Source organism: Fistularia commersonii, chromosome 10, assembly GCF_037954325.1.
Source record: "Fistularia commersonii isolate RoL2024-O1a breed Wild chromosome 10, RoL_Fcom_v1.0, whole genome shotgun sequence".
NCBI classification, from domain to species: Eukaryota; Metazoa; Chordata; class Actinopteri; order Syngnathiformes; family Fistulariidae; genus Fistularia; species Fistularia commersonii.
Window position 1 is genome coordinate 12348066 of NC_141293.1, and position 26581 is coordinate 12374646.

General features: G+C 43.3%; 1 protein-coding gene and 1 long non-coding RNA gene across 3 annotated transcripts; both read left to right on the forward strand.

The window, feature by feature from the left end:
* Positions 1-878: 878 nt before the first annotated feature.
* On the forward strand, positions 879-24012 carry glcci1b (glucocorticoid induced 1b). 2 transcript variants are annotated; one of them, XM_086153795.1, is made up of 9 exons: positions 879-1050; positions 1182-1562; positions 7278-7420; positions 17791-17880; positions 21073-21177; positions 21578-21715; positions 23316-23493; positions 23569-23689; positions 23775-24012. In XM_086153795.1, exons 2-9 carry the CDS (start codon positions 1256-1258, stop codon positions 23959-23961), a joined length of 1269 nt encoding a protein of 422 aa, XP_086009921.1. In that variant the 5' UTR covers positions 879-1050; positions 1182-1255; the 3' UTR covers positions 23962-24012. The 2 variants fall into 2 exon arrangements, with proteins under 2 accessions (XP_086009921.1, XP_086009922.1); XM_086153796.1 differs by having other exon boundaries at positions 911-1050; positions 21076-21177.
* LOC147230410 (uncharacterized) lies at positions 8828-12937 on the forward strand. Its single transcript, XR_015106696.1, has 2 exons — positions 8828-11838; positions 12462-12937. It is a non-coding gene; the product is annotated as an uncharacterized LOC147230410 (long non-coding RNA).
* Positions 24013-26581: the final 2569 nt, after the last annotated feature.

A 26581-nucleotide genomic window follows, 5' to 3' on the forward strand; every position in this document is an offset into this window, starting at 1 on the left:
ATATAAATATTCATTGCATATCGTAGAAATGGAATGAGACCAAACCAGGCTTCTTCTTCTTCTTTCGGCTTTTCCCTTCAGGGGTCGCCACAGCGAATCAACTTTCTCCCTCTAACCCTATTCTCTGTATCCTCCCCTCTCACACCAACTACCTTCATATCCTCTCTCACCACGTCCATAAATCTTCTCATTGGTCTTCCTCGAGACTTCTTGCCTGGCAGCTCCAATTCCAGCATCCGTCTACCAATATATTCAATTTCCCTCCTCCTTACATGACCCAACCATCTCAGTCTGGCTTCTCTGACCTTCTCTCCAAAACATCTAACATGTGCTGTTCCTCTGATAGACTCATTCCTGATCCTATCCATCCTGGTCACTCCCAAAGAGAACCTCAACATCTTCATGTCTGCAACCTCTAGTTCTGCCTCCTGTCTTTTTGTCGTTGTAACAGTTTCTAGGCCATAAAGCATCGCTGGTCTCACCACTGTCTTATACACCTTTCCTTTCATGACACCAAACCAGGCTAAATTTTACAAGTCGATTTATAGAGTCGTTGCAGCTCCGATGCGAAAAAATACAGTAAATCTGGAGTCAAACGTGTAGTCAGGCATTTTTCAACTCCTCATCTCGTTATTGTGATTTCTAATATTTAAAAGAATGCTCTTTGATATATGTGTCTAAACACTGGCGCTCTGTAGGCTAATTTAACCCTCGTATTCAAGGAAAACAACAAAAATACTTCATAAACGGTAAGAATAGTCTGATGTGATTGGTTTAAAGCACTGTCGATGGAGAATCAGTGACCAATCAGCGACGTTACTGTACAACGCCGTAGTCCAATCACATTATCACAAGTGATTCCGTCGTTCCGCCTCCACGGATCAGGCAGTCGCCTGGCCGCGACAACTCAGTTAGTGTGGACTTGATGTGGAAGGCGCAGCGCTAGCCGGGAAATAGGAAATGAGCTTTGGAAGAAAAGTAATTAAAACAAGCCGTAAGTTACACTTGTAACGATTAAGGCTTGAATCTACATGTATTGATAACTTACAGGTAAGTTTACGACCAAATAAAGTAGAGGGGAGAGTTATTTTTTCCGGCGTATGAGCCATTTTTTTTTAAAGGAAGCTAACTTTTTTTTGGCTAACAGGCTAATGTTTATCTCCCCTCCTCCTTCTCTAAAGAGTCAGCAACTTTGGAAGCGCGTCTCTTGCGCCGCGGCGGGAATTACAGACACTTTTAACACTAAAAAGTGGCGATGTCAGCTCCCGGCAACTCACTCCAGCAGCCCAGAGTGCGACGCAGCAATGCGGGCTCCCCCGGATCGTTCAGCAACAACGGTTGGCGTCTGCACCCCATCCGTGCCACCGTGCCTTACCAGCTCCTGCGTGGGGGTCAGAGCAGCCCGACGCGGCCGCACAACTTGTGCGGAGGGGTCGCCAGCAGCAGAGGATCTAGTCCCCCCTCCAGCCCGACGCTCTGCTCAGGAAGTAGCAACCCAAAGCAAAGACTATCCCCGGAAAACAAAGACTCCTCCTGTCCCCCAGACTCCCCTGTTTCCAGAGGTAAATCCACATTTGAAACTTTATTTCAAACTCGAAGGAAGATAGGCGAAAACAGTGAAACGATGCAGAAATCGGGGTAAATACCACATCTGGTGGGCAGTCCTTTTCACTCTGGAACAAGTCCGTCTCTGATTTTACAACGAGTTGATGAATTATTTAGCTTATTTACATCCACTCATACCATTAGCTAGCGGAAGATGATTAAGCGCAACTCTTGCTTTCTTTGAGCGTGAGAGAGTGAGTGTGCAAGGGAGAGTGATCGAGGGGGGAGGCAGGAAAAAAGGCACATTTTCATTTGTAAAAAGGGGCCACGTCAGTCCGGGTTGGGGCGATAGACGTCGGGCGAGGGGTCAGGTGTCGCCCGGCTTGGCCTCGTCCGGTAGTTGCGCTGCAGATAAGTAATTGAGAACATGTGCTGAGACGCACCGTGTGGCGCATTGATAAAACAGGGAAGTGTCGTTTCATGTCGAGTTCAGCTGCTTGTTGCAAGAGATAAAGACGCAAACTGGAGGCGAAAGCCTCTCCTGCCAGGTATCATGACGGTGGAAGGTTTGCCGTGATCTTTCAAAAGTCACAACTGCGTTTTGTTCCCGATCTGTACTTTTTCCTCCGTAATGACTTGTGTATGTGAACTAACTCTGTGGCCCAATGACCATAAACTTGATAGCAGTGGTTTTAACACACTGCTATGTGAAAAGCGTTTGGAATGATGCGTTTCACCATAGCAGAACTTTGCTGTGAAAAGTACCTTTTTTTTTTCAAGTCATTAACAAAGTAAGAAAATAAGTTAAACTCTTAAGTCTTTTTTTAAGGTTGTAATTTGCAAGCCACTGCTTTGAAAGCCACTGCTTCACCAGTTTCATTTTGGCCTGTGCCATCACTGAAGTGCCAGTGAAAAATCCATCTGAACACACAACTGTAATGATCGATCAAACTCCTGAGTTTTATCTTCCGATATAAGTATTTCTCTGATATACTGTTCGGGATCAGTTTGTTTCATTTCCTCAACATGGTTTAGAGGTAGATTGTCAGAGTGTAGGTTGGGTCATCCAATGTCGACCGTTATTTCAGATAAGCAATAGCTGACGTTGACATTGTCTGTTTTGAAACATGTATTGTTTACTTACCATGTCACACTTCTTTGAATAACCAGTGTTAAGATCCATGCACTGTGACATTGTAACACATTTGACCACACTCAAATGTCAATGCTTTTTAGAAAAGAACAAAAAAAAACTTCTCACTATTGTGATATTTCAACTGCTTTTTTTTGATCATTCTTTAATGTTGAAATCCATTCCAGACATTTAGTATTGGTCGGACTTTGTTTATTCCTTTAATGAACCTATTGACCTGCAGGAACAACAACATTTTATTTCAGCAAAAGCAACAAGCCTGAAATAGCAAACCATTTTCAGTTGTCCTCCTTTTATTCTATTATTTTTCTAATTCCGACACAGTGCATTGTTAAAACTTGATTTAGGCACATCCTGTAGCGGAACAGATCAAGCCACAAACCGCCGCAGTAACCTCTTAGCACCAGCCGGATCAGGGCTAACTCCATTAGCAGCGGCCTTCTCTTACGTTCGGCCATTACTGCTGTCATTTTGGTTAAAGTTTGCCAACCGCGGTGGTTATTGTGGCGAGGCGGGTGGAATTTTTAGGTCTGTGACTGCGGTACGCTGTTCCTCGCATTCCTTGCTCTTTCAGCGAGGCGACCTCCAACCTTGTACCATGCAAGGCAGGAAACGAAAGCCTTCATCCAAAGCAACTGAGTAGGCGGACTCACCGGGCTCGATTTTATTTCACCCTAAGTCCGAGCGATTGCCATCGATTTCCCACCTGGGCAGCATGCCAGACATACCCCGGTCTTCTAAAGGGGATGACCTCTGACCTGCCCCGCCGTGCCACGTCAGTGACGACGATGGAGGCCGGACCCTCGTTCGCGGCTGTGACCTCGCTGTCCAAACACGCACGAGGGGCCTCACGCAATGCCTGCAGCCACGTCAGTGGCGACCGGACGTTAAAAAATACAAGTCGCCATGACTCGCGGGGGAACATAAATTTAAACCTGCGAGTTTAATCAGCACTGTCATTAGCAGGTCATTGGAGCAGAGTGGTAGGATTGCAGTGTATCATTTCTCTTCCATCGCAGCACTTTGAACCCACTCTCAGTCATGATGTTTGTCATTTGGTGTAGAAGTCGGTCCAAAGTGCCTCGCTGGACTGCGGGCGTTTGTGCCAGACAAAGCTGAGCACTGCACCGGAGCGACGAATGTCCCGGGTCTCTGCCCGACGTCGAAGAGTATTATATTCCACATTGTAGCCATTTTAGGTTCACTAGCATGACATCATTCTCTTACAGCACTTTCCCAACAATGACTGAATGCCTCTCGGTCAAAGTGCCAGCCGTGCTGAAACAGCCCTGCTTCATTGTCACCCATTCAAAGTGCAGAGTAGGTCCAAATGTGAAAATGAGTCCGTTGTCCAAATCAGGCGACTCTGTTAGGACTGTTTTTTTTCCTCTGTCTTTTAAAAAAAAAAAAAAAAAAAAAATAGGGTTCCCTACTCTGTCTACATATATTGCTGCGTGGCAGTTGTTGTGAGGTGAACCTGATCTTAAGTTTACTTGTTCAGTTTTGAAAAGGTTGGACTTGCTCTTTGCATACTTCCATCTCACAGTCACATATACTCCTAGAAATTCAGGCCCGGTTGTTTTGGGAGTTATCCACAGGCCTCTGAAAGATGCAAACAATGCTAACGGCAATTTCCTGGCCAGTTGAGGGACAGACGCTTAAGCCATTATCAAAGATGGTGGCCAAGATTCATGCGTCATAATATTTAACAAAACCGGTAGCTCTTTGGGTTTGGCAGGCCCAGTTCCAGTAAAAACAGCAGGTTAACTTCAAAGTTGAAAACTTTCCCCACCAAGGTTGTTTCAAAGAACCGATTGTGACCTTCATATACTATGATGAGGCACGAGGCCCATTCTCAGATTTACAAAATCAATAGCTACACAACATGTTGAAATGCTTGTTAATGTGATAAAGAGAAAGCTATTCAACTTGAAAGATATGATTATTTCAACTATTGTAGTTACCAGGGCTCTTAGGGTGTTGTGAAACAATAACCCTCTCTCAATCCCCATCATCTAATTTTTAGATAGACAGCCTTGTTTGCTCCAAATGTACGTTTACTGAAATAATTGCCCATTAAATAGGTAAAAGAACAAAAACAAATATGACCAAGCTTGCACAGCGTGGCTGCTGGAGCTACTCAATTAACGCATTCAATAAAATGTTTGAGGAATGTCAATGTTTGATCTGGGGATTTATTTGCTCCAACCCCTCCTATTATTGATCATGACTGCAATTTTTTTTTTAAAAAGTATACTGATAATATATTTATAGATGATTTTTATCAAAGCAGCTTAATAGTAAATGGAGGCATCAGAACCCTTGATTAATGATCCATTTAATGATATTCATTTGAAGTATTTGGTCCCAACCCAAAAAGTCATGTATTCCAGCGGTTGACGGCAATGAGGAATGCATGGGATGGCAAGCATTCCCAAAAAAAAGAAAAAAAAAAGCGGGTTAAGAGTTGATGGTGGAATCTGTGGTGATATTGAGTCGAAATGAGGCTGAAGTGATGGCTGGTGAACCGAGTTGGCTCACTGCATTAGCAAAACGCGACTTAAGAGTGGAGCCGCTCGACCAGGTGACATTACTAAATGTAATTACCGCGCATCGATGGTTTGCCAATTGAAGCTAAAGGCCACTTATTTAAAGTAAATGTAAAAGCTAGTCAAGAAGGTGGTGGCGCTTTACCTCTCACTATCAGTTACCTGGTTCTCGCCACTTAATAAAATGCTTGTAGGTTTAGAGCCAGAGCTTGTTAGTAACACAGAGTCACCTTGTAAAAATGTTGAAAAAGTTTAACAAAACCCCCCAAACTATGGAATTGCAAATTTTCATACTTCAAAAAAAAAGAAAAGAAACAGTTAAAATGCAGTTAAAAAAAAACAGCTATATAATTGCAATGGTGTCAGTTAAGAACTAGTTAAGGCTTGAGCAGTTTTCACGAGGGCCCAGCCCGGCTTCTGGTGCGTTAAGTCATGAGTAACATTGTACTCCAAATTAAATTACATAAAAACAAAAATCCATTAAATTGCTTGATCATTACCTCAGCTATGTCCCTAATTCAGCAATTTCCTGCACCACTTAATGTTAAAGTTTTCAAGTAAAAATTCAAGATCATTTAATCCAACTGAATTGCTGATGTGGAGGTAACACATATGCTAGGTTAGCATTGTTAACATTTAAAGCTGTGTGGCAGATGTGCAGCGGACTGGTTTCAACTTTTTTTTTTTTTAATTGTATTTCTGTAACCACAAAATCAGGCTGAACCTTTGGGATTTTTCTGCCGACCTGTTTTCATCCATGAGAAAACATCCAGGAAGCTGTTCCTCTGTGGTTTACTGATTCGGACCACATGTTTGTTTTTCATATTTGCTTCTGCTCTACAGTTAATAAACCGTCCATTTATCCCTGGAAATGCTGAGACTTTCCCCCCAGCTTACAGAATGCCAAGTAAAGGAAATTTCTTATTAAAATTCACCCCTGAAAATATTCATCGTAATATGGCGGAGACTTTTCGTTTATCCCCGAAATCAGCAGATGGACAGCTTTGATGTCTTGGCTTGTTTCACACCGTTTTCTCTTTTCTCATCAGACAATTATTCTACCCCGACAAGAGGGGGAGACGATGGAAAATACCCACAATCCCTGTTCAGAGAGCACCGGCTTGGCCTATATCAATATTGATGGAAATTTAGCCCGCTTCCTTTGTCTACAGTGCTTCAGGGAATTTTACTGTAGCCCAGTAAGCTTACTTAGGCAATACCTTTGGGTGGGTAGGCTTGTGTATTCTATGAACAAAGAACAACAATGAATGGCTGTGTAGATCTACTAAGAGAGGGGTGCCTCACGTAGACGGTTTGGTCTGTGCGTGTCAGTTAGTGTGTTCACGACATAAAGGGCCACCGGGACCGGGCTATAATTTCGTCTTTCCCAGTCATGGGGTCGCAACATTCAGCGACAGCTAGCCTTTCTTTTTTTTCTGTCTTTTTGCCATGTGTGAAGGGAGGAATGTCGAGCAAGTCGAGCCTGCGATATCCGGGCGCATTCTAGCGCGGCTGTTTATGGGTTATTGTGCGGGCGGCGTGTGTGTTTTAAATGCTTTGGTTCACAACAAGTTGCTATCTTAGCGTCATATTCTGCTTGGTCATCCACATTGCCTCACATAGGGAGTTTTTTTTGCCTTGCGAAAAGAATTTTGACCATTGAATACATGTAATTTCAATGTATAGAAATGTTGATCCAATGTTAATAATATCCCAATTTGGGAATCATTTGATTACAAATACTGTTCCCTTTTTGGAAGTTTCATTAGGATTTCAAAACTGGGAGCAAATATCTTGGAAGACAATGGATCTGTATGTAGTTTTTAAATCACCTATCACAGTTTTGGGTTTTTCAGACTGAGCACGACCTGTTTTGCTCCTACACGGTTGACTTTTATGAATGATAAAATAATAAAACAATAAAACTATTCAAGAGCAGGAGGTTACAGGCAGGCCTGTAAATATTGAAATTATCGCCCAACTGCCAGAAACTGACACTTGTATTGTTTGCATTCTCTCCCAACCTGCAGCGGAAAGAGGCAAGGTACGGAGTTCCAGCGCCATCCGTCGAACATCCTCTCTGGACGCCATTACAGGGCCATACCTCACTGGCCAGTGGCCCCGGGATACTCACGGACCATACCCTTCCTGTATGAAAGACAAAGCCACACAGGTACATACCATTTGGGGAAAAAACAGTACTCTCCTGGCAGCAATCCAGAATCTGGGTGGGCCATAATATATCATTCACAATAGACCCTGCGCTGAGAAGTTGAATGAGGTTGATTTTTTTCTCTGCAAAGTCTGGAAAATAATCTGGAACGAGATAACTAAACTGGGAACCGGGAACATCAAAAATTAGAGAGAGAGAGAGAAGTGTGAAAAAGACATTAGCACTAATCTGGAGTCAAGTTTCATTGAGGGTCACGTATTTGGCTTTGCCACAGTTACAACCATCAGGCATAACATTATGACCACTTCCAGTTGGCATGAATAACACGGATTATCTCTTCCATCATGTCACCTGTTGGCAGATATGGGATACTAGGCAGCAAGTAAACATGTGGTCCTCAACATTGTCGTGTTGGAAGCAGGAAAATGGGAAAACGAGTTTGACAAAGGTCGCACTGTCACGGCTGGATGACGGGTCAGAGCATCTCTGAAACTGCAGCTTTTGTGGGTTGTTTTGGGTGCGCAACAGTCAGTTTGTGTCAAAAAGCAGCAAAAAACTTGCAATAGGGTCACGGCTGTAGATCATGTACAACCATACATGGAAGCTGTATTCCCTGAAGCTCGTGGCGTCTTTTGACAGAATAAAGCATCCCGCAGCAAAGCAGAACAGATAGGGAAGGAATTAAGGAGCGCAACGATGAGTTTTAGGAATTGTCTCCGTCTCAATTCTCCAAGTCTCATTCCAATCGAGAAACTCACAGGACTCTTAGGGTCTGCTGCTGACATCTTTTCGTCAGATACCGCAGCACGGCGTCAGGAGTCTAGTGGAGTCCACACCTCGACGGGTCAAGGCTGTTTTGCAGCAAATGGAAGACTAGCACAATATCAGGCACGTGGCCGTAATATTACGCCTGATTGCTGTACCTCGGTTGTTGAAAAGGAGGAAATGCAAAGCAAAGTCAGAGGGGCAACCTCATGATAGCAAACATGTTCTGGCCCAGGTAAGTGACGATAACATAAAACTCCAGAGACCAAGGGGAGGCCAGTCATTATCGGAAGCAGCGCATGCAATTGAAGCAGGTCAAAAACACCTTTTAAAACAATGCGCTAATGGGCTAGCAACAGGCAGTTACAAAGTTTCTTGTTTAAAGCTGTGCTCGGCGCATCAGACAGTTTGCGGGAGCCAAAAGATGAAACATGCTGGGAGACAAGAAGAGCGTGAGTTTTAGAGACCAGGCCATCAGTTCTCCACCGTTGAGCTCTGAAGCAAATCAGGCCTGTATTCTCATAAAATCCAGCAAAACCCTTTGCCTCAAAAGGTAATGCCATTCAGGGAGATACAATGAAACATAAATACAGAGCAGTTGGAGGCTTCACAACTGACCAGAGATGAGAGAGAACTTGTTTTTTTTTTTTTTTTGCTTTATTGCAGGAATGGAGGAGGTACAAGTGCGCATGACTGCACAGGACTTATAGTCACTCAGATATGACAGCATTCCTGCAGTATTTGTCTTAGAAATCTTTCCATAGAAATTAAAGGAGCAAGGAGAAATCAAATTACCGCAAAATGCGCTTGAATGACAGTACACATTTATTAAGTGAGAAGTGCACTATGATAATAATGTACCGAGGCACTTGACCAAAAATGAACTCTTTGAGACCTTTTCACGATCGATCTCTCAATAGCCTATCTGCATGAAATTTCAGATTAATTGTGGTTGTTTGCAACCATTTCTGGGCATTTCCTGGGATTTGTGGACATCTTGCCCTCCCTCGTCAGTGTGTTTCCCAATAGCTGGTGCTTTCTCGCAACGTGATCACTCAATAACATATCTACATACCGTACAGTGTGAGGCTGCTGCTTTTTCAAACTTTTTTTAAATTTCCCTTTTCTTAATTCACCTTTTCTATACTGGTAGCCTGACCACAATATTCCTTTTTCGCTCCATTTTCGTGATCACCCTGTAAGATGCTGTTTTACCAGGAGGCCATACTGTTTTTTTTGGGGTGGGGTGGGGAGGGTTGCAGTGATCCTGGGGTGGTGTGAGGAGGGGTGTTATGAAAGACATATTGAATATGTATGATTGTGACAAGGGTTGCTTCGTCTTTGCTAAGAGAAGCCCTTTTATGTGCCTGAATGAAGTCCGCCAAGCCTCATTTACATGAGCTCTGTCCTTTAAACCCCTCACGCACCTCACATTTCTTTGTGTGTAGGCTGAGGAAGTGGTGAGAGGGCCTCGCGAGATCTCTTGAAGTGGCCGTATACAGAGTAAGCACAGAGTAATTACCGGGTTCCCGTTCAGCCCTGGAAAGACGGGACAAGAATGGAAAATCAGCTTGATAATTATCATGTCGAAATATGTTATTGAACTCGAGCATGCAGGCTGAAGTTCAGGTGTCTGTTTCCCGTGTTGCGATATCTGTCTGCCGTACGGTGTTGTGACCGAATTTCCCATTCATTGTCTGCAACAATCCCGGTGAACTTCGACTGAAATGAAAATACATTTGCAAGGTTTACTTCTGAACTAAGGAAGAACTAAGGAAATCTGAAATGGAGAACACATGGCGGCGTAGCATTGACCCGGGAGACAGAGACATACTCAACAATCCTCGAACAAATAAAAGCATAAACTCCCCCAGGAAAGGCAGACAGCGCTTCCTGTTAACAAGCTACTGCCAGGCCCACCTTTTTTTTTTTTTTTTTTTTTTTTGTAAGACAACAGTGAGAAAAACCAAAGCCACAAGGGTCTTGGTGTCCTTTTGTGGTCATGTCACGCAAGTTCAAGATAGCTTGTCTTTTGCGCAGTAACGTAACTCTGAATGGAGGTGAAGTCGCCTGCACCTGTCTCCCAGGCTCCGGCTGAGGCGAGGAGAAATCCCACTGCTTACCACCTGGCCCTCGTGGCCAAATGGCCCGCCCGTCTTTTGTGCACGAGTTGAGGAGCAGAGGGTCCATACATATGCTAATCGCTGTTCCGGGATCGGTCTGTGTGCCCGAGGCCCGTTGGTTTCAGAACACAGAGAACGTCTTTATGAAGATTAGGGCCCTGACACACCAAGCCGACCTCAAAGAACCAATGGCGACAAAGGCAGTCTGATCAAACACTTTTGTGGCCTCACGTCTCCCGTTTAAAAGTTGAATGCGCCACAAAAGCCCCCCGGCCAGCTGACCACCGACGCGCACGCACGCACGCATGCACCCTCCGAGGCCGTATGAGTCAACAGTCAATCGGACATCTGCGTTTGCGACTCAAAAACCGATAAAAGAACAAGCTTCCTGCTGTTTCGACACCGCGGAGAGACCGAACCCCCCTCGGCGCATCGAATATGAATCGAGCATATCAATATTTGGAGTCGCTGCAGTCGAACGCAAGAAAATACAGGACTCGCAAGCAAAATCACCGCCGACGGAGCCCGACCGATGCCCGTCGGATGATTTTTGGTTCGCGGTGTCAGAGCCTTTGCTTTTTCACGATGCAGCACTCACACAACTCGATCATGATGTGAAAAATGTTAAATACTTTAAAAATGTAGATGCTAACTAGAGTTGGCGTTCCAATCATTTACCGTTTCTTTCAAAGACCGCATTTTAAGTCGGTGTTGTAACAGCAATTTTCATCTCATTTAATATGTTTTATTTCTCTGTGATAACATTTACTAAGCTAAGCTAATGTTAGTGTTAGTGTTGGCTAAAAGCTTTGTGAGTAAACTTTGACCAGCTCACATTTGTTGAACACGTGTTGACATCATCAAATCCCTACTTGATGCGTCTTTGGCACCATGAAAATATCACCCTGGTAAAGACAGACTTTTTACAAAGACACACCAGCCAATGTTCTGTTTTACCCACCATCCACTGTGATCCAAAAGCTGTGGCTGCTGTCTGTCTCCATAAGCTATACATTGTCACCTGCATACAGTTTACCTGAATATGTAAGAATGCAGCTGAGATTAGGAGCGAGGCACAAAAAGACTGCGAGATAGAGAGAGAGAGGTTCATTTTCTTAAACGCTTAGTGATTTCCAGACACGCAGGACATAACACACTGTCGGCTCACTGAATCAGAATCGGCGCTCTCCTCATCTCTTAAACCCCAAACAAACGATAGCAGCGGCATTCTGCTTGCATGTCTCTGCACGCAATCTAAACAAACCCGCACGAATTCCAGTGCAATTCTATTGAAGCACAGTCATTATTTCCTGCTTTGGAACGGAGACGGATTCTTGAGGATGTTGCCTTCGCGTAACTCTGGGTGGGAATCATAATGGGAAGCAAGCTGCGGGCTACGGTAACAGTTTTTATCTGCAGGGAACAACATTATCAAGCACAGCACCTGGCACACACGTCTACAGAGCACACACACCCGGGGCCAGAAGTTTAAGAGCTAATATGGTAAAAGGGTCCCAGAAGTAAATAAAGGTGGGTGTTTTTGTTCACAAACAATCTGTCAGTTGGTCTTATTGGGAAGGAGGGGGAAGTCATGTTGGACAGATAGCCTGCAGTATTTGTAACCGTCTCAAACGTACCTTGGATACCTCTAAAAAAATTTGGGCCTTAATTGCACATAATTATCTGCTGCTGACATTTTTTCCAGTTATCAGCCTGTCCCGGTTTTGACAATAAGCGGTGACATAGTTTGTGGATGTAATGATAAACTGTCGAGGTTTCAGTTTAATATCTGCCTGGGCCTTTGATTCGTACCCAAGGTGGAGTTCAAATGAGCCAAAATCGGTCGGACTATTTAACAGCATTGTACGACAAACTGCGCTCAGATGTGAGAGGATTTGACTTTCGCAGATTTTACTATTGCCGTTCCCGAAACCCTAGCATTTTTTTTCAGGCTCTATTTTCAGGTCAAGGAAACGTAGTACATAAGATAGGTTTGCAAAAGTGCAAAAGTAAAATATATGCATTCTGGGTACAAGTTTGATGCAGCTTGGCTGTAAATTTGTCTCAAATAATGCATTTGCGTGGCATCATAAGCATGGCATGGCAAAGTCACTTTACATCCGATACGACTTGCTTTCCTACCAACCATCAAGAATCCAGGAGTCAGATGTTGGACAAGATGGAGGCAGTATCTCATGTCTTAAGGAGTCAGCTGAAAAACCTTCACAACGTCCCTGAAAAAGACGAAGCTAACGTTAAATCTGAAGTCTGGGATATCTGGGATATCTGTCAAGCTGTGTCACGGAGACGCAAATTACGGTTGCGGCGATGAATGTAGTACCGGGAGTCGCCAGAACCAGACCAGATAGAGGACTCGACCTACCGGCAAGGCCCGCGATCGTCAGGTTCCTGTCCAGAATGGCAAGAGATGCGCCACGGAGAGGCCCCAAGGCAAACATCTATCCGAAAAGCAGCTTCAATTTGAGGAGGACCTGATATTAGAAGATCGAGCCACATGCAGTCAACTTTGGCCAACCTTGAAGGCGGCAAGGAAGAGAAGAGGGGCGACAAGGCCAACTCTGAGGGGAAATGAGGCATTTGTGAATCGGACAGAAATTAAATTGAACAAACAGATGGACTATAATGCAATGTTGGAGAGAACTTTGAGTATATTGATATGCTGAGATGGGTTCTACTAGTTGTGTTTCAAGCTAAAATATACAAAGCTACCAGTACAATGATGGGTGAGGAAGTATTCAGCGTTAGGGCAGAGGTGCCTGCAGAGGCACAGTTAGACACGCAGAGGAGTTAAAGACTGAGTTTGAAGTATTCTCAGATTTGTTTGCTTGATGGAATCAATAAAAGATTGAAACATCCAAGGGGAACAGATACTTTTTCTATGCATTGTATGCTTCTGATTTAGAAAATGTAGATAATATAGATATGTATATCAAAAGGGTTGAAAAGGACATGAAATGTATCTATGGCTTGTTAAGGAAGTTTGCAACCACAAGAATAGTGTTAGATGTTCAAAATGTATTGAATCTGCCAGCCACGATGGGCTCATATGTGAATTTTAGTTTGCCAATAGATATGTTTAGCTGCTGTGTTTGAAGAGGCAATAGACAAAGAAATACATGTAATTCCTTGTCAGGGTCTTTTTGAATCGATTGCTTAACCAAAAACAACCAGTTGAGTATCAAAAGATTGGGGACCAGTTATTCCGCTAAATATAAATATTTGCCATGATATTTGATGACATTATTGATGAACAATCAGGTTTTATGTCCAGAAGACATTTGAAGTTATAACATGCGATTGGTTATAGTGACTACACTGTGGAAAAGTTGTTTAATTTGTAGATCTTTACAAAGCCTTTGACACGATAAGCCACCAATTCATCTTTTAGACTGTTGGATTTTCTGGTCCTGGTCATTTATTTTTCAAGAAAGTCAAAACACCAAATGAACCAGGTTAGAGTTTTATTGGACAGACTCCTGGATTTAATTTTCCTCATGGAAGAAGACAGGGATGTCCACATAGCCTTTTTTTTTTTTTATCCATCCATCCATCCATCCATCCATGGTCTGCCGCTTAACCTGCTCTCATCGGTTGAGAGGCGGGGTACACCCTGGACTGTTCGCCAGTCAACCGCAAAGCCACATATACAGACAGACCACCCTTCACTCGCTCTCTCATTTGGGGCAATTTTCCTCGTCACGCAAATTATGCCCTTTCCGGTCGGCCGATGATGCAATGGATGATTTCTTTTATTTTGTCCAATAAGCACAAAGTGATCAAAGCTGGTGGGTGTATTGAAGAGTGCTCTAATGTGACTGGATTCAAATATTGACTTGAGGAGCAATGTGACCTGTCCAATATGTGCAGTAATCCCTGTGAAGAATAGTCACTTACCCAGGTGATGTGTTTGATAAAGACGAAAACTTTGTTACAACTTCAACTTTGATCGGTCTGCAGAACAAAGAGCAAAGAGTTGTCATTTTTGGCGTCTTAGGGACTTGCGACCAATTTTACTGTCCAAAGCTGACGGGCCAAGCCGTTTGCGTGTCTTCACAGGGAGCGTGTTCCATCATTTCTAAAATTAACCAGATTCAATTTTCACAATTTCATTTGGAGGAATAAATGTCATTGCTTAAAACAAAGTATGTTTTATGTTACACAAGAAATGTTTGTTTGGCACAGACTTTTGACACACTGAATAAAACTTGAAAATTAAACCGATAATAGATTAAGTCAATGGGAGGTTGTAAATTACTATTAAAAAGTGATTATAAAGTTGAGAAGTGGCCTATGAAATTCACACATTTTCAGCAACAAGCTCGCCATACGTACAAACACAATTTTCATACACTGATTTCTAAATATAGGGAATAACCTGAGTATTTAATAAAAAAGTACATCTCAACATTACCAAACGGGATAGATAATGGTACTATTCTAGTCAAATAACTCGTGAATTCCTACAGGCAGTTGCTCAGGTGTGATAGATTTTTCAAAATGTGGGTATTTCAGTGTTTTTTAATGCTATACTGACAGAGGTACAGCAGATTCTCAAAGACTGTATAACTGTATACATGCAGCTAATCCCTTCTTTTACGAATATACTTTTGGTGGATGTGTAGAACTGTGTTGGCAGGGAGACTGGACGCACTGAGGACATGGGCATTTTTGTTTATTTTGATGGAATCGAGAAGGACAAAGACGTGACTCCTTTTTTTTTTTTGTAGAACTTGTTTTCTTTCTGGGGAAATACCATATTTCATTAGAAGAGACCCTACTCCAAACCCTACTTTGAACATTTATTCCAATATGTTATTCATTTTAGCTTGTCAGTTATTGGTTCAGAAAATAAAAAGGCATTGAAAATAAATCATCTGGGCTAAAATGTAGGAATACATGTATTTTTTATTAGTTTTAGATACCTCTGGCAACAACAGTTTTGTTGTGTATTTATAATTTGTCAATAAAAAGAAAAACAGGGATTTGGCCGGAGTTTCAAACAGCACAAACAATTTCATAGTCAGGCCACAAAATATTCCCCCTAAAGGCTAGCATCACATCTGCCTCGCAGTGCGGCGAAGCACAACGGTGCCTTTTTATAGGAGCACAAGCACCCGTTTAATCTGGCGTCTTTTTTTTTTTTTGGGTAACCGGCGCAAACGGCTTCACGACCTTCTTCATTATTCACATCCATACGATAGGGAAAGGCTTGTGCTTTGGATGAGGACTCGTAGACCTTTCTCTGGGAGCGCGGGGGGTCAGATGCCAAGAGAGTTGAGGATAGTGACATTTAAGACGCTTCTGCACATCCCTTGAAAGAAGTCAGATGTTTGGGGAGCCACCACAGGATCCAGAGGCACAGTTGACGCACATAATTGAGAGGAAGTACGCGGTTTCAGACGAGCCTCTGAAACATTCTCAGTCTGTTTTATGTTTTTGCATATATTTACATAACTTTAACAGTTTAAAAGGGGAACGTGCAGCGAGACAGAGGTGCCTCTGTGCCCTCTGTCGGGCAGCCTTTTGTCTATTAGACCATTTATTGCAGACAGGGAAGTACACCGTACCCAAAAGCTGCATGGTGCTGCCCATGCGGCTCAGATGACACCGGCCTGAGAGGGGGTCATCTCAGTCGAAGCATTGCGGCGTCACCGACCGACGTTCAACTAGAGAGCGATTATTGTCACGCACTCTGTTTTCAAGACATCGGGCTTCATTTGAAGCATCTGTGGGCCATGGAGCGGTTTAATATGTTGTTAATGTGACAGAGTATTAAATACTGATTTGTGTCATGGAACATGGAAAAAATGAAAGTGTTTTTATTTCATGCAGACAGTAAATTTTTAGAAAAAATTGTAAGTGACCTGAATAGAAACAGGACAAGCTTAAAGTAATCAGGAAATTTGTTTGTTCAATCACAAAACTGTCTTTCTAGAAATCTGATGATCTCATGAATGGTGGTTTAACAATTTTGAATGAATTTAGGTTGAATTATTAAGTAAGGTTGCTGTTAAAAACAAAAAGGTTGTAAAGGTTACTTGCTGCTGAGAAGAACAGCATCCTCATGGGTAACCATATATTATTAACTGGGTTTGCAATTATTGTTTTCATGCTGCATGTGGATTGCGGAATGTTATAATGGCCCATTGAGAGAAAAGGGAGTGTGGTACTTTGCTTTCGATGTATTTGTTCAATGTAGTCTGACTAACGGACACAATCCGAGTTGTTCTGACTTGTATTTTTCTTTTCTCTGAGCAGTGTTGTTCTGTCCTCTTGGATGGTATCTTCAGATTGCACCCACCGCCACTTTGATCGAATCCAGATTGCCGGCTCAGTCGTCCGGACACGCGGCACCGATTACCGGTTTCACCCATGTCTTTGCCTGCTCCTCATCCAAACTCTTAAAGGTTTTAAGTTGCGCTGAGTCTCACATTGTACTTTTCAGGGGGGGATCGGAGTAACACTCAACAATTTACATCTGTGACCTTTTAGTTACAAGTTCGGTCAGTCCTTTTAGTTACGCAGGCATCCCGCAATTGAAATCGATGTATGAAACACTAGTCTTTGACTTTGGTCTTTTCCCCCTGAAGCTTTATGACGGTCACGGGCGCACCACTCACCGTGGCATTCTTTCCTACCATGTCCGGGGGCCCCGTTATTTAAAACAGGGATCAGCTGTTGGGGCAACACCATGTCCCCTGTCAACTAAGAAGGTAGTGACAAAGATGCAGTGCAGGGAGGAGATGCTACAGACCTGTAGTCCTATTATCACGTGGAACGTTTTATTTCTCTAGTGGGGACATGGCTCACCACGGCTATCAATAAATAATAAACATATCAAATCAGGAAACTTCCTGTGACAAATCAGTTTCCCTGATGTGTTATCTATAAAGTCACACTGTGCACATTACTGTTGAAGAACAGCACCGCTGTCAGGACCAGGAAGTTAACTGTCAAGCGTCTCAATTTTGATGTCATCGTTGCTGTACATCCAGCTAAAACGTGAAGCGAGTTTGCAGCGTTGATCACTGCCCTCTGCAGTCGGTTGTCACCGATTCAAACTGTTTTCTAAATGTTGAAAGGCTGTTTTGAAATAAAACAACTCCAGAAATACAAAATTGATATGTGACTTTACGCTATATTTGAGATACATTCGGACAGGAGTGCTTGGTAGTCTGCTTTATCGTCGTAAGTATCCAAACGTACTTCTCACTGGGGACAGAAGATGGGTAATCCCACAGTCTGATCTCTGCAGTCGATATATCCTCTGCTTACATGGTACACGCATAGACAAGTCCTATTTTGTCATTTGTCGATTTAACGGCATCAGACACATAGAGTCGTTGTGCTTTTAGCAAATATCCCTTAGCAAAACCTGACAAAAAACAGTATCTTTGAGTTTCTCTAGTGATTTATCATTTTCAGCATGTCGGCGTAACTTTACATCGTGTCTTTGTTCAGACGCCGGGTCTCTGGATCGACGAGGGAGCGGAGCAGGGAGGTCCCCACCAGAGGTCGGCCTCCTGGGGAAGCGCAGACCACCTCAAAGAGGTAGAAGCACACACTTCGACCGTCTCCTTACTCATATCTCCTGCAGACAAACAGCAGAGTGGGAAGAGGAGGAGGAAGAAGAGGGGCTGCCAGCAGTTTGTGTGGCATTAGAGACCCCCTCAGTGGGAATTTATCCCACACGGTTGTGCGTTGATCCCATATTTGCCGTCTGTCCCATGCATTTAGAGCAAAGTTTTTAAAAGCCGGTCTTAAAAGTTAGGTTGACACTTTCAACTGCTATTGGGACTGTAGCACTCGACGCCGCAGTCTAAATTTAACCTTCTTCCCCTCTTGCTCCCCTCCACTGCACTGCACCCTTGCATCTCATTATTCACAGTCGGTTTGTTTTACTGACTCCCCGGGCTCCACGTAAGGGCGGAGAAGCCATTTTGTTGTGCCCCCAACCTGCACAACATTAGTCCTTGCCTAATGAGTCACGTTTGTTTAAAACCCACAGGGATGCTTCAGTTACACAGTGGAAATTATAGTTTTCTGTTTCTCGCTCTCGGTACCAAGACAGGTGTGTTTCCTTTTCGTCCAAAGCCAAATGTCTTACAGTCTACATTCATTCAATCAAGACCTCCCGGGAACAAGTCACTGTTATCCATTAAGTATCAAAATGTTTGTGTCGCGCTCATAACCGGGTGTCGTTTAAGCGCAGTCAGTCAGAACTGCAAAAGAAATGCTTGAAACGAAGCGCAGTGCAAGGTCACGTTTCGGTTCGGGGGTCTGCATTAAAAGACCTGAAGGTGTGTGTTTGTAAGATGTGTTCGAAGATAATCGGGTTTCCCCAAACTATCCTGTAATGCGTAGAAGGTTGTAGATGGTTGAATCCTAAATGTAACACATGTATGTCACTTGAAGAAATCAACAGGCATGACAGAATCCCAGAATTCTGATTGCCCCCAGACTCCTAAATTTTGATGTTCAACCGACGGGACTGGTTCTGACCGTTGTGTTTGCCTACACACCCGACAGCTGTTAAGCCTACCCACCCTTTTTGGAGCCCCAAAGAGGGGCCTCTAGAGAGCATTCCTGTCGGGGACTCCCATCGTCTTACCGAGGGACTTTGACGCTCCGCGGGCAGCGACAGTGAGCAGTGTTTTGTTACTGGACTATTGTGCTCAGCATGGACCGTACATAACAAACACCATGCTCAGACAGGAAGGTGTGCACCAGGGACAAACACACCTTAGGCCGCAGTTCAACCATGGCCTTGCTGTAGCGTTATCTGACTCAAGACCGCATTTTCTCGGATACTTGGGTGGAGAGAGGGGGTAGAGCCGTCAACTGATCTGCATGTGGTGGCAAGCTGGCTCTGCTGGTGGGTGAGGATGCCAGAGGCAGCTGACCGGTACTGGCAGGCCGAGCGGCACGCAGCTTTGGTGGTTGCTGTGGCAAAAACTTGGGTGTTGGAGGAGTTTGTTGAGGCCACTGAGAACGACTTCAGGAGATCTCCAAGGAGATTCAAGGGTGTCTGCTTTTTGCAGATGATGCGATATGATTAATTTCATCCGTCTGCGATCTCCAGCTCTTGCCCGAATGGGGATCGTCACCCCCAAACCCAAGACCATGGTTCTCGGCGGACAAGGGTCGAGCGCCCCCTCTGGGTCCTGCCCCAAGTGTGGAGTTCAAGTATTTGGGGTCTTGTTCATGAGCGAGGGAAGGGTGGAGCTCAAGATCGACAGGCGGATTGCTGTGTCGTCTGCACCGATCTGCTATGGCAAAGAAGGAGCTTAGCCAAAAGGCGAAGCTTCCAATTTACTGGTCGATCTACATACATCACATCACCTTTGAATACAGAACGAGGTCACGAATCCAAGCGGCCAAAATAATTTTTTTCTGTCAGGTGTTGGGCCTCTGTGTTAGAGATAGAAGAGTTTTGCCATCCAGGTGGGGCTCAGAGTCGCTGCTCCTCATAGAGAAGAGCTAGCTTGAGAGCTAGCTTGGGCCCCACCAGGAACCTCCCCCCCCCACCCCCCCCGGTGTTGTTCCACTGGAAGGAAGTGCCAGCACACGCTGCAGGGACTGTGTCTGTTTGCTGGTCTAGGAATGCCTTGGGATTCCCCCCGGAAGAACTATGCCTCTCACCTCCGGCCGCTGTCCCTGCCAACCAGGAAAGGCAGCAGGAGACGGTTAGAACCCCACTCCTCAAATAGAACGTGTATTGGGAAGTAGAAGTAAAATGACTTCAATTTCAGTTAGGATCTTTTTCATTCTGCAAACTGGGTCTTCTCAACTATATGAATGGAGGTATTTGCTTGCCAAGGCGATGACAAACTGTACTGAGATCACAGTGCTGGCTACGGCAGCGAGTTTATTGCGTTTCTGCCTCTATTGATAATTCTGTGCGTGAGACCTGAAATCTGGAATACTTTGAAACTTAAAACTCGGATCTTACTGTCCTGGCACAGGAGCTGCAGTTTTTTTTTTTTTTCGTAAGCTCCCAGTTGTGCTGATTTGGAAACACAAATGCCAAGCTTTATTGGGGTGTTATTTTTGCAATGCTTTTGTAATTGTCGCAACCTAGTTTAGAAAATGTAGAGACTAGATGGTTGTAAAAAAAAAAAAAAAAAAAAAAAAAGAATCTGTAAAGCACAGGCGGGGTCACGATCTATAAAATGAGAAATGCATTCAGACCTGACAATGCTGCGGCTTGGCAAAGAGAGACTCTTAACCTCTCCGTGTGTGTGAGGACATCTGTGAAAAGAGCTCACGTCATTGTTGACCTCGACGCCAGGATTACAAGATCGACGTCGAAGACCACACCCCTGTCTGTCAGCCTCACAAAGGCCATCCTGTTTTTTTTGGCTAATCCTGGGACAGATATAGAAACACCTGCAGTTAGCCGATTATACCTACCATACATCATCCCAAAAATATACAAGACAGTCCTCGGGGGTGTTAGGGTTTTTGCCAGATAGGGTCAAATTACTATTAAAAGTCCAAGAAGGTGAGCTGTTTCCCAGTCTTCTGAAAACCAAACATTTTTATCAAGACGCGAAGAAGCACGTAGTGTTTTAGGGTTACATATGAATTGCCCTTTTTGTAAGTCCCTTTGGATAAAAGCGTCTGCCAAATGACTGTAATGTAAATGTAAATGTAACGTATGTGAAATGCAGGCACGGTTGCGTATTTCACAGCCAACGGAAATATCGTGACGTTTCCTTTTTTTTATGTTCTTCTTTCCAGCAGATCGCCAAACTCCGGCTTCAGCTGCAACGTGGCAAACAGGTCGGCCGGCAGAGTAAAGACAGGGAGCAGAGCTCACTGCCACAACACACATGTCAGCATCAGGTGAGTATTTTGGGCCGGGCCTCGACAGAAACATGTTTGCAGGTGAAAACGGGAATAGAGTTCACCCGGTAGAAGAGTGTTTTGGAAAAAAGATAAGACGACAATACAAATAGCGTAACTTTTAAGATGAGGTGATCTTTCTTTTTTCCCACTTGTGTATCAGACTTTCAAATTCCAGCTCAGCGGCGGTGTCTCGTGTTTTCAGTTCATTCATTAACAGATGCCCTGGGGCGGAACGGCCTCCGTCTGGCCGTTACCAGTCTCCGACGATACAGGTTTAAACCAAAAACGACTTCGTTTAAGAAGGTCACGGAACTGGATGGGCAAGAACTTGCCGACCAGAAGCCTTTTGTGTCGTCAACATGCACGCGCTTGTAATTTTCGTCCTCTGTCTTTGCAGTGCAAGGGAACCTTATCGGCATTGTCGAATATCCCTCTACCGAAGTCCCTGATATCCAGAGTCCCGAGCAGCGTGGAGGGCATCAACCGCGAGTTGGAAAACGTGTTTATCAGAGAAGAGCGGGAGCACGGGATACAGGTACACGCCAACGAGCACTTTGAGGTGCGGTTTCAATCAGAAAGTTTCACGAGAGGACTTTGGGGCGCAGTAAGGTGTACGTGTTTGTTGACAGTGTTCATTTTCAGAATTAAACACTACCACACTTTGTTGTCATTGGACGCAAGTCACTTTTTGCCACAGCTTTGCTGGAGAGTATCGGGAAGCGGATCGTGAATTCCTAGGAAAACACCCGACAGGTCAGGGACAAAGTGGATTTAGGCCCTAAAAAGATTTCCCAGTCTTTGAACATCTCAGGGCAATCCTTCATCCGGCCTGAAGACGGCTTTTCACAAACATGGTTTTTGGGCGGGTCATTAAAAAGCATCTGATTCAATGTCTAGAGGAATTATAAATTTAAATACAAAATATTGAATATTTTTGATCAAAATAGTGTGATGACTGGCAGGCAGAACCCTTTAATTAGCTATTGTCTGTCTACGGCTGCTGAGTGAGGGGAAAATATCAATTTCATCAAAAGCGACTGCTCTTACCACCACCGCCAAGCAAGCTAGATCATAACATTTGTCCTTGGCCCACACTTTGAAAAAGACGGGGAGAACTGCAACCTAACTGAACAAACTGTTGAGGCCCAGAAAGTTTGTGACCAGGTGTCCCTCACCAAAGAAATACTGGCTTCAGCCAGTCCAGCCTCAGTCAGGACAAAATACACCTTGATGAAGAACATAAAGGGTGCAATGGCTGGACTTGGAAGTGAGCATTTGAGGATGTCTGCGGAGGTTCTCAGTCATCTAGGTCATGGTGAATTCTTGTTGTGTTAACGGGACTTGAATTTCTTCACTTGAAGATGTTTTACCCCTTGTCTAAGAAGCTTCTTCAGTCGGAGGATGAGAAAGAAAAGGCTGTGTTGTAGATATTGGCCGGCCTTCAGAAGGCCGCTGATGAACTCATGGCTCCAATGATACACCAAGTCAAGTACCCTGAACTGAAAAATGTCAAGATGGAGTTAGCGCAAAAAGGAAACGGGCACCTAACTGTGCGAAATGTCGTCCAGATGTCAACGATTGACATTAAATGTAGTTAGCTGATACCTGCGGGGATGTTGGATGAACTGGTCAGGACAACTATCGGTTGTGCACGGGACAAATCTGGCCTTTAGCAAGAAGAAACAGTCTCGGAAGAAAACGGTCGGAGTTCAACTCCCGGCAGGTCAATGATGCAGACATAAATCTAACAGAAAACAACTGTTTACAGACACCGTCCATGTCATGTAATTGAGCAAAATGTTCAGTCTCTGGATATGGAAAGCTGGAAGAGACAAACTCCAAAAGATGTTTCTATAAACTATTGATTAAAGTGGAGGTTGGAAGGATGCCTTTGTTGCCAGTTGCAACACAAGGGCCAAGGAAAATCCCCCATTCCACTTGCGTGAAGGGAGATGGAATCATGCTGCCTATGGAGGTGCCCCTCCTGTACCAACTGTATGGCAAATCACTGTTGCTTTGCAAAGGATTGGTCTGTTGAGGGTCAGTTTTGCTGAAATGCCCTTTGAGTGGTTTTTCACAATGTTTGTCCTTCGTAGCTGGTGAAGTGACCCTTTTTTTTGGTCTTGGCTCTGCAGGCCACGGATGCAGCCGATGGTCGGCGAGCCCCCTTTCCTCAGCGTCACTATAGCGGGGACATGCGCGATACAGACACACAGGCTCCCTCAAGCGGGGAGTGTAGCCCTTTGCTGCACCCTCGCAGTCCTGATCAGGTCCAGTCCACAGACGGAAGCCCATGTTCTGCAGATGATAAAGGTGGGTTGTTTACAGTGCGGTAATGGTACTCGGCCCGCTAGATAGATAACGGCTTTTAATGTGTCCCGTTGACAGACGGTGTGGGTGGCTCACCTCTACCCCAGTTTGCCACATCTCCCAAGCCCAACAACAGTTACATGTTCAAGCGGGAGCCTCCCGAGGGGTGCGAGAGAGTCAAGGTGTTTGAGGAGCACGAGTAAGCCGGCAAAGTTTCATAATAGTGAGACACATAAGTTGCCAGTGTTTTATCGCATTGTGAGTATTCACAACATGTCTTGCAGGTGTGGGCAGTCCAAAGGGTTCCCCCTGTTTTCTTGTCCGGACAAGAACAAAGTCAACTTCATCCCCCAGGGCTCGGCCTTTTGTCCCGTCAAGCTGCTGTGCTCATCCCTATTTTCTCCCTGTGAGTCACATGGGGACAGCGTGCGCAGCCAGAGTCCTGCAGCACCCCCTCCTGGGCTGCTCTAGCTTTTTCTCTCTCTCTTTCTTTGCCTTATTAAAATGCTCTGTCCAAATAAACTTTACATGTCACACCTTTATTAAAAAAAAAAGGACAGCACTCCTCTGAATAGATGGCATACTTTGCCAAAAAAAAGGCAAGTATGCCTACATAAACAGGGGAGTGCCTCTGTCACCGCCGACAAGCTGGAACAGACAAAAACACTTGTTGGTTAAGGAGGCTGTGTTCTGACAATGTCAATCAGTGACTTAGGCTTACCGTCAGGACTTTCCGCTCCTATCCAATTACTGCACCTGTCAAGAACACGGACCATGAGATGAAAAGGAAAAACTTACTTTGCAGCTACATTATCCAAAGAGTACTGCTGATGGGGAAATGGTGCCTTAAAAGTACTTGTGATGCACATGGTCTTTGTAGGCCGTGCAACCCAATGATGGTTAGCTGTAAAAGGGTAGGGGATTAAAGTGCTTTGGTCAACATTGCTGAAGAGCAAAGACAGGTCACTGCTGCCATGCACAAGACCTACAGGAAGACCAAAGAGGAGATAGAACAGAAGACTCCTCCAAAGCATGTTTGTGCAGTGGGGAACCCTGAAAGGAAGATGTGCAAACACAGCGCTGCCGTTCCAATAAACACTTGTGGGGTGGCTCTGCTGTCGTCACACAGCAGCTTCAGATGGATCCAGGAAGAAAAGACTGCAAGACATATTTTCTCTGCGCAAATATACATACCTATATATATATATCTATACATATGTATATGTATAGATATATATGTGTGTTTGTATATATATATATATATATACATATATATAGGTATATATATACCTATATATATATACAGGTATATATATATGTGCGTGTATATATAAGTATATATATATAGGTGTTTATATATATGTGTGTATATATATATTTATATGTATGTGTGTATATATATATACACCTATATATATACATATATATAGGTATGTGTGTATAAACGCACATATATATATAAACACCTTTATATAGAATTATATACCTATATATAGATGTATATATATACCTATATATACACACACACATATATATGTATATACACATAAATATTTACATACAGGTATATATATACACCTATATATAAATGTACATATACCTATATATATGTGTGTGTGTATATATACCTATATATACATACGTATATATAGGTATACATATGTATGTATATATAGTTATATATATATACCTATCTATATACCTATATATATTTGTGTGTATATATATAAACACCTATATATAGGTATAAATGTATACACACATGTATACACATATATATGTACATTTATATATAGGTATAAATATACCTATATGTATATATATATGAATACATATATATACATATGTGTGTTTATAGACACATATATATATGTGTATATATATTTGTGTGTGCATATATATAGGTATATGTATATATAGATATATATATATACACATATATACATACATACCTATATATATAGTTATATATATATATATACATATATACCTATATATATTTTTTGATATATATAGATATGTACATTCAAAAACATACTGTAAGCAAACATATCAACATTTAGGCCATTCACATTGGGAGGAAAACCCGAAAGCAGCCGGTGGACACATTGTTACCTAAATCATTAGAACATGACACCAAAGCGGAGGAAGAGCCTCTGCTGTTTCACACAACCTGCATCACACATACGGATACTCACCTTGCATGATATGCGAACGCTGCCTTGTCACAATGCGACTGACTTGCCACAGCACGAGCACGAATGCACGCCAGCCTACCTGTTCAGAGTGATCAGTTAGCTGAATGGTGAGCCACATAAGCTGAATGCGCTGTTTCTCCAATTGCTGATTGCCAGTTGCATTGAATCTGACACACAGACAGCAAACGCTCCTCCCAAGTCTACAAAACTTTAAACACATTTTCTACTTCATGCTCATTTTACAATTCAAACCGGCACTTTTCCAACATGCTGAACACAAACATGACAATCTGACATCACGCGTTTGCCATTTCAAAACACTGCCATTCATAATGACACTATATGAGCTAATTGGTGAGCAGCTTAGTTTTTTTTTTCCTTTTTTAAACAATGACAAAAATGATTTTTTATTCAAAAATGACTCGGTGATGACATGTCGCGCTGACTTGTTAAGTGAAAAATAAAAAATAATTAAAAAAACAATTGTTTTGACAGCATGTGTGTGTATCGGCAAATATATTCCGTGCCTGTGAACATTCTGAAACAATCTTTTCAATCTCAACTTTTTGAGTGATGCGGCAAAGCACACTAAAGTTGAGTGTGTTTCTCATTATGGCAGTGTGAAGAGAAAAGTTGGTTAGATGAAAATCTGATAATAGCAGTAATGTTTAATTTTTCTCATGCTACATTCAGTTTTGATTGCAGCACTTTACTTTATTTCAGTAGATTGTTGCCAAGTACATAAAAAAGTACAGTGTACAGTCAATGCATTGAAGTGCATATTGCGAGGCACCTCATTACTAGAAGAACAACCATCCATTATCTACTGCATCTACTGCATATATCTACATCCATTAGGGAATGCTGAAGCCCATCCGTTGTTGGTTCCTTGT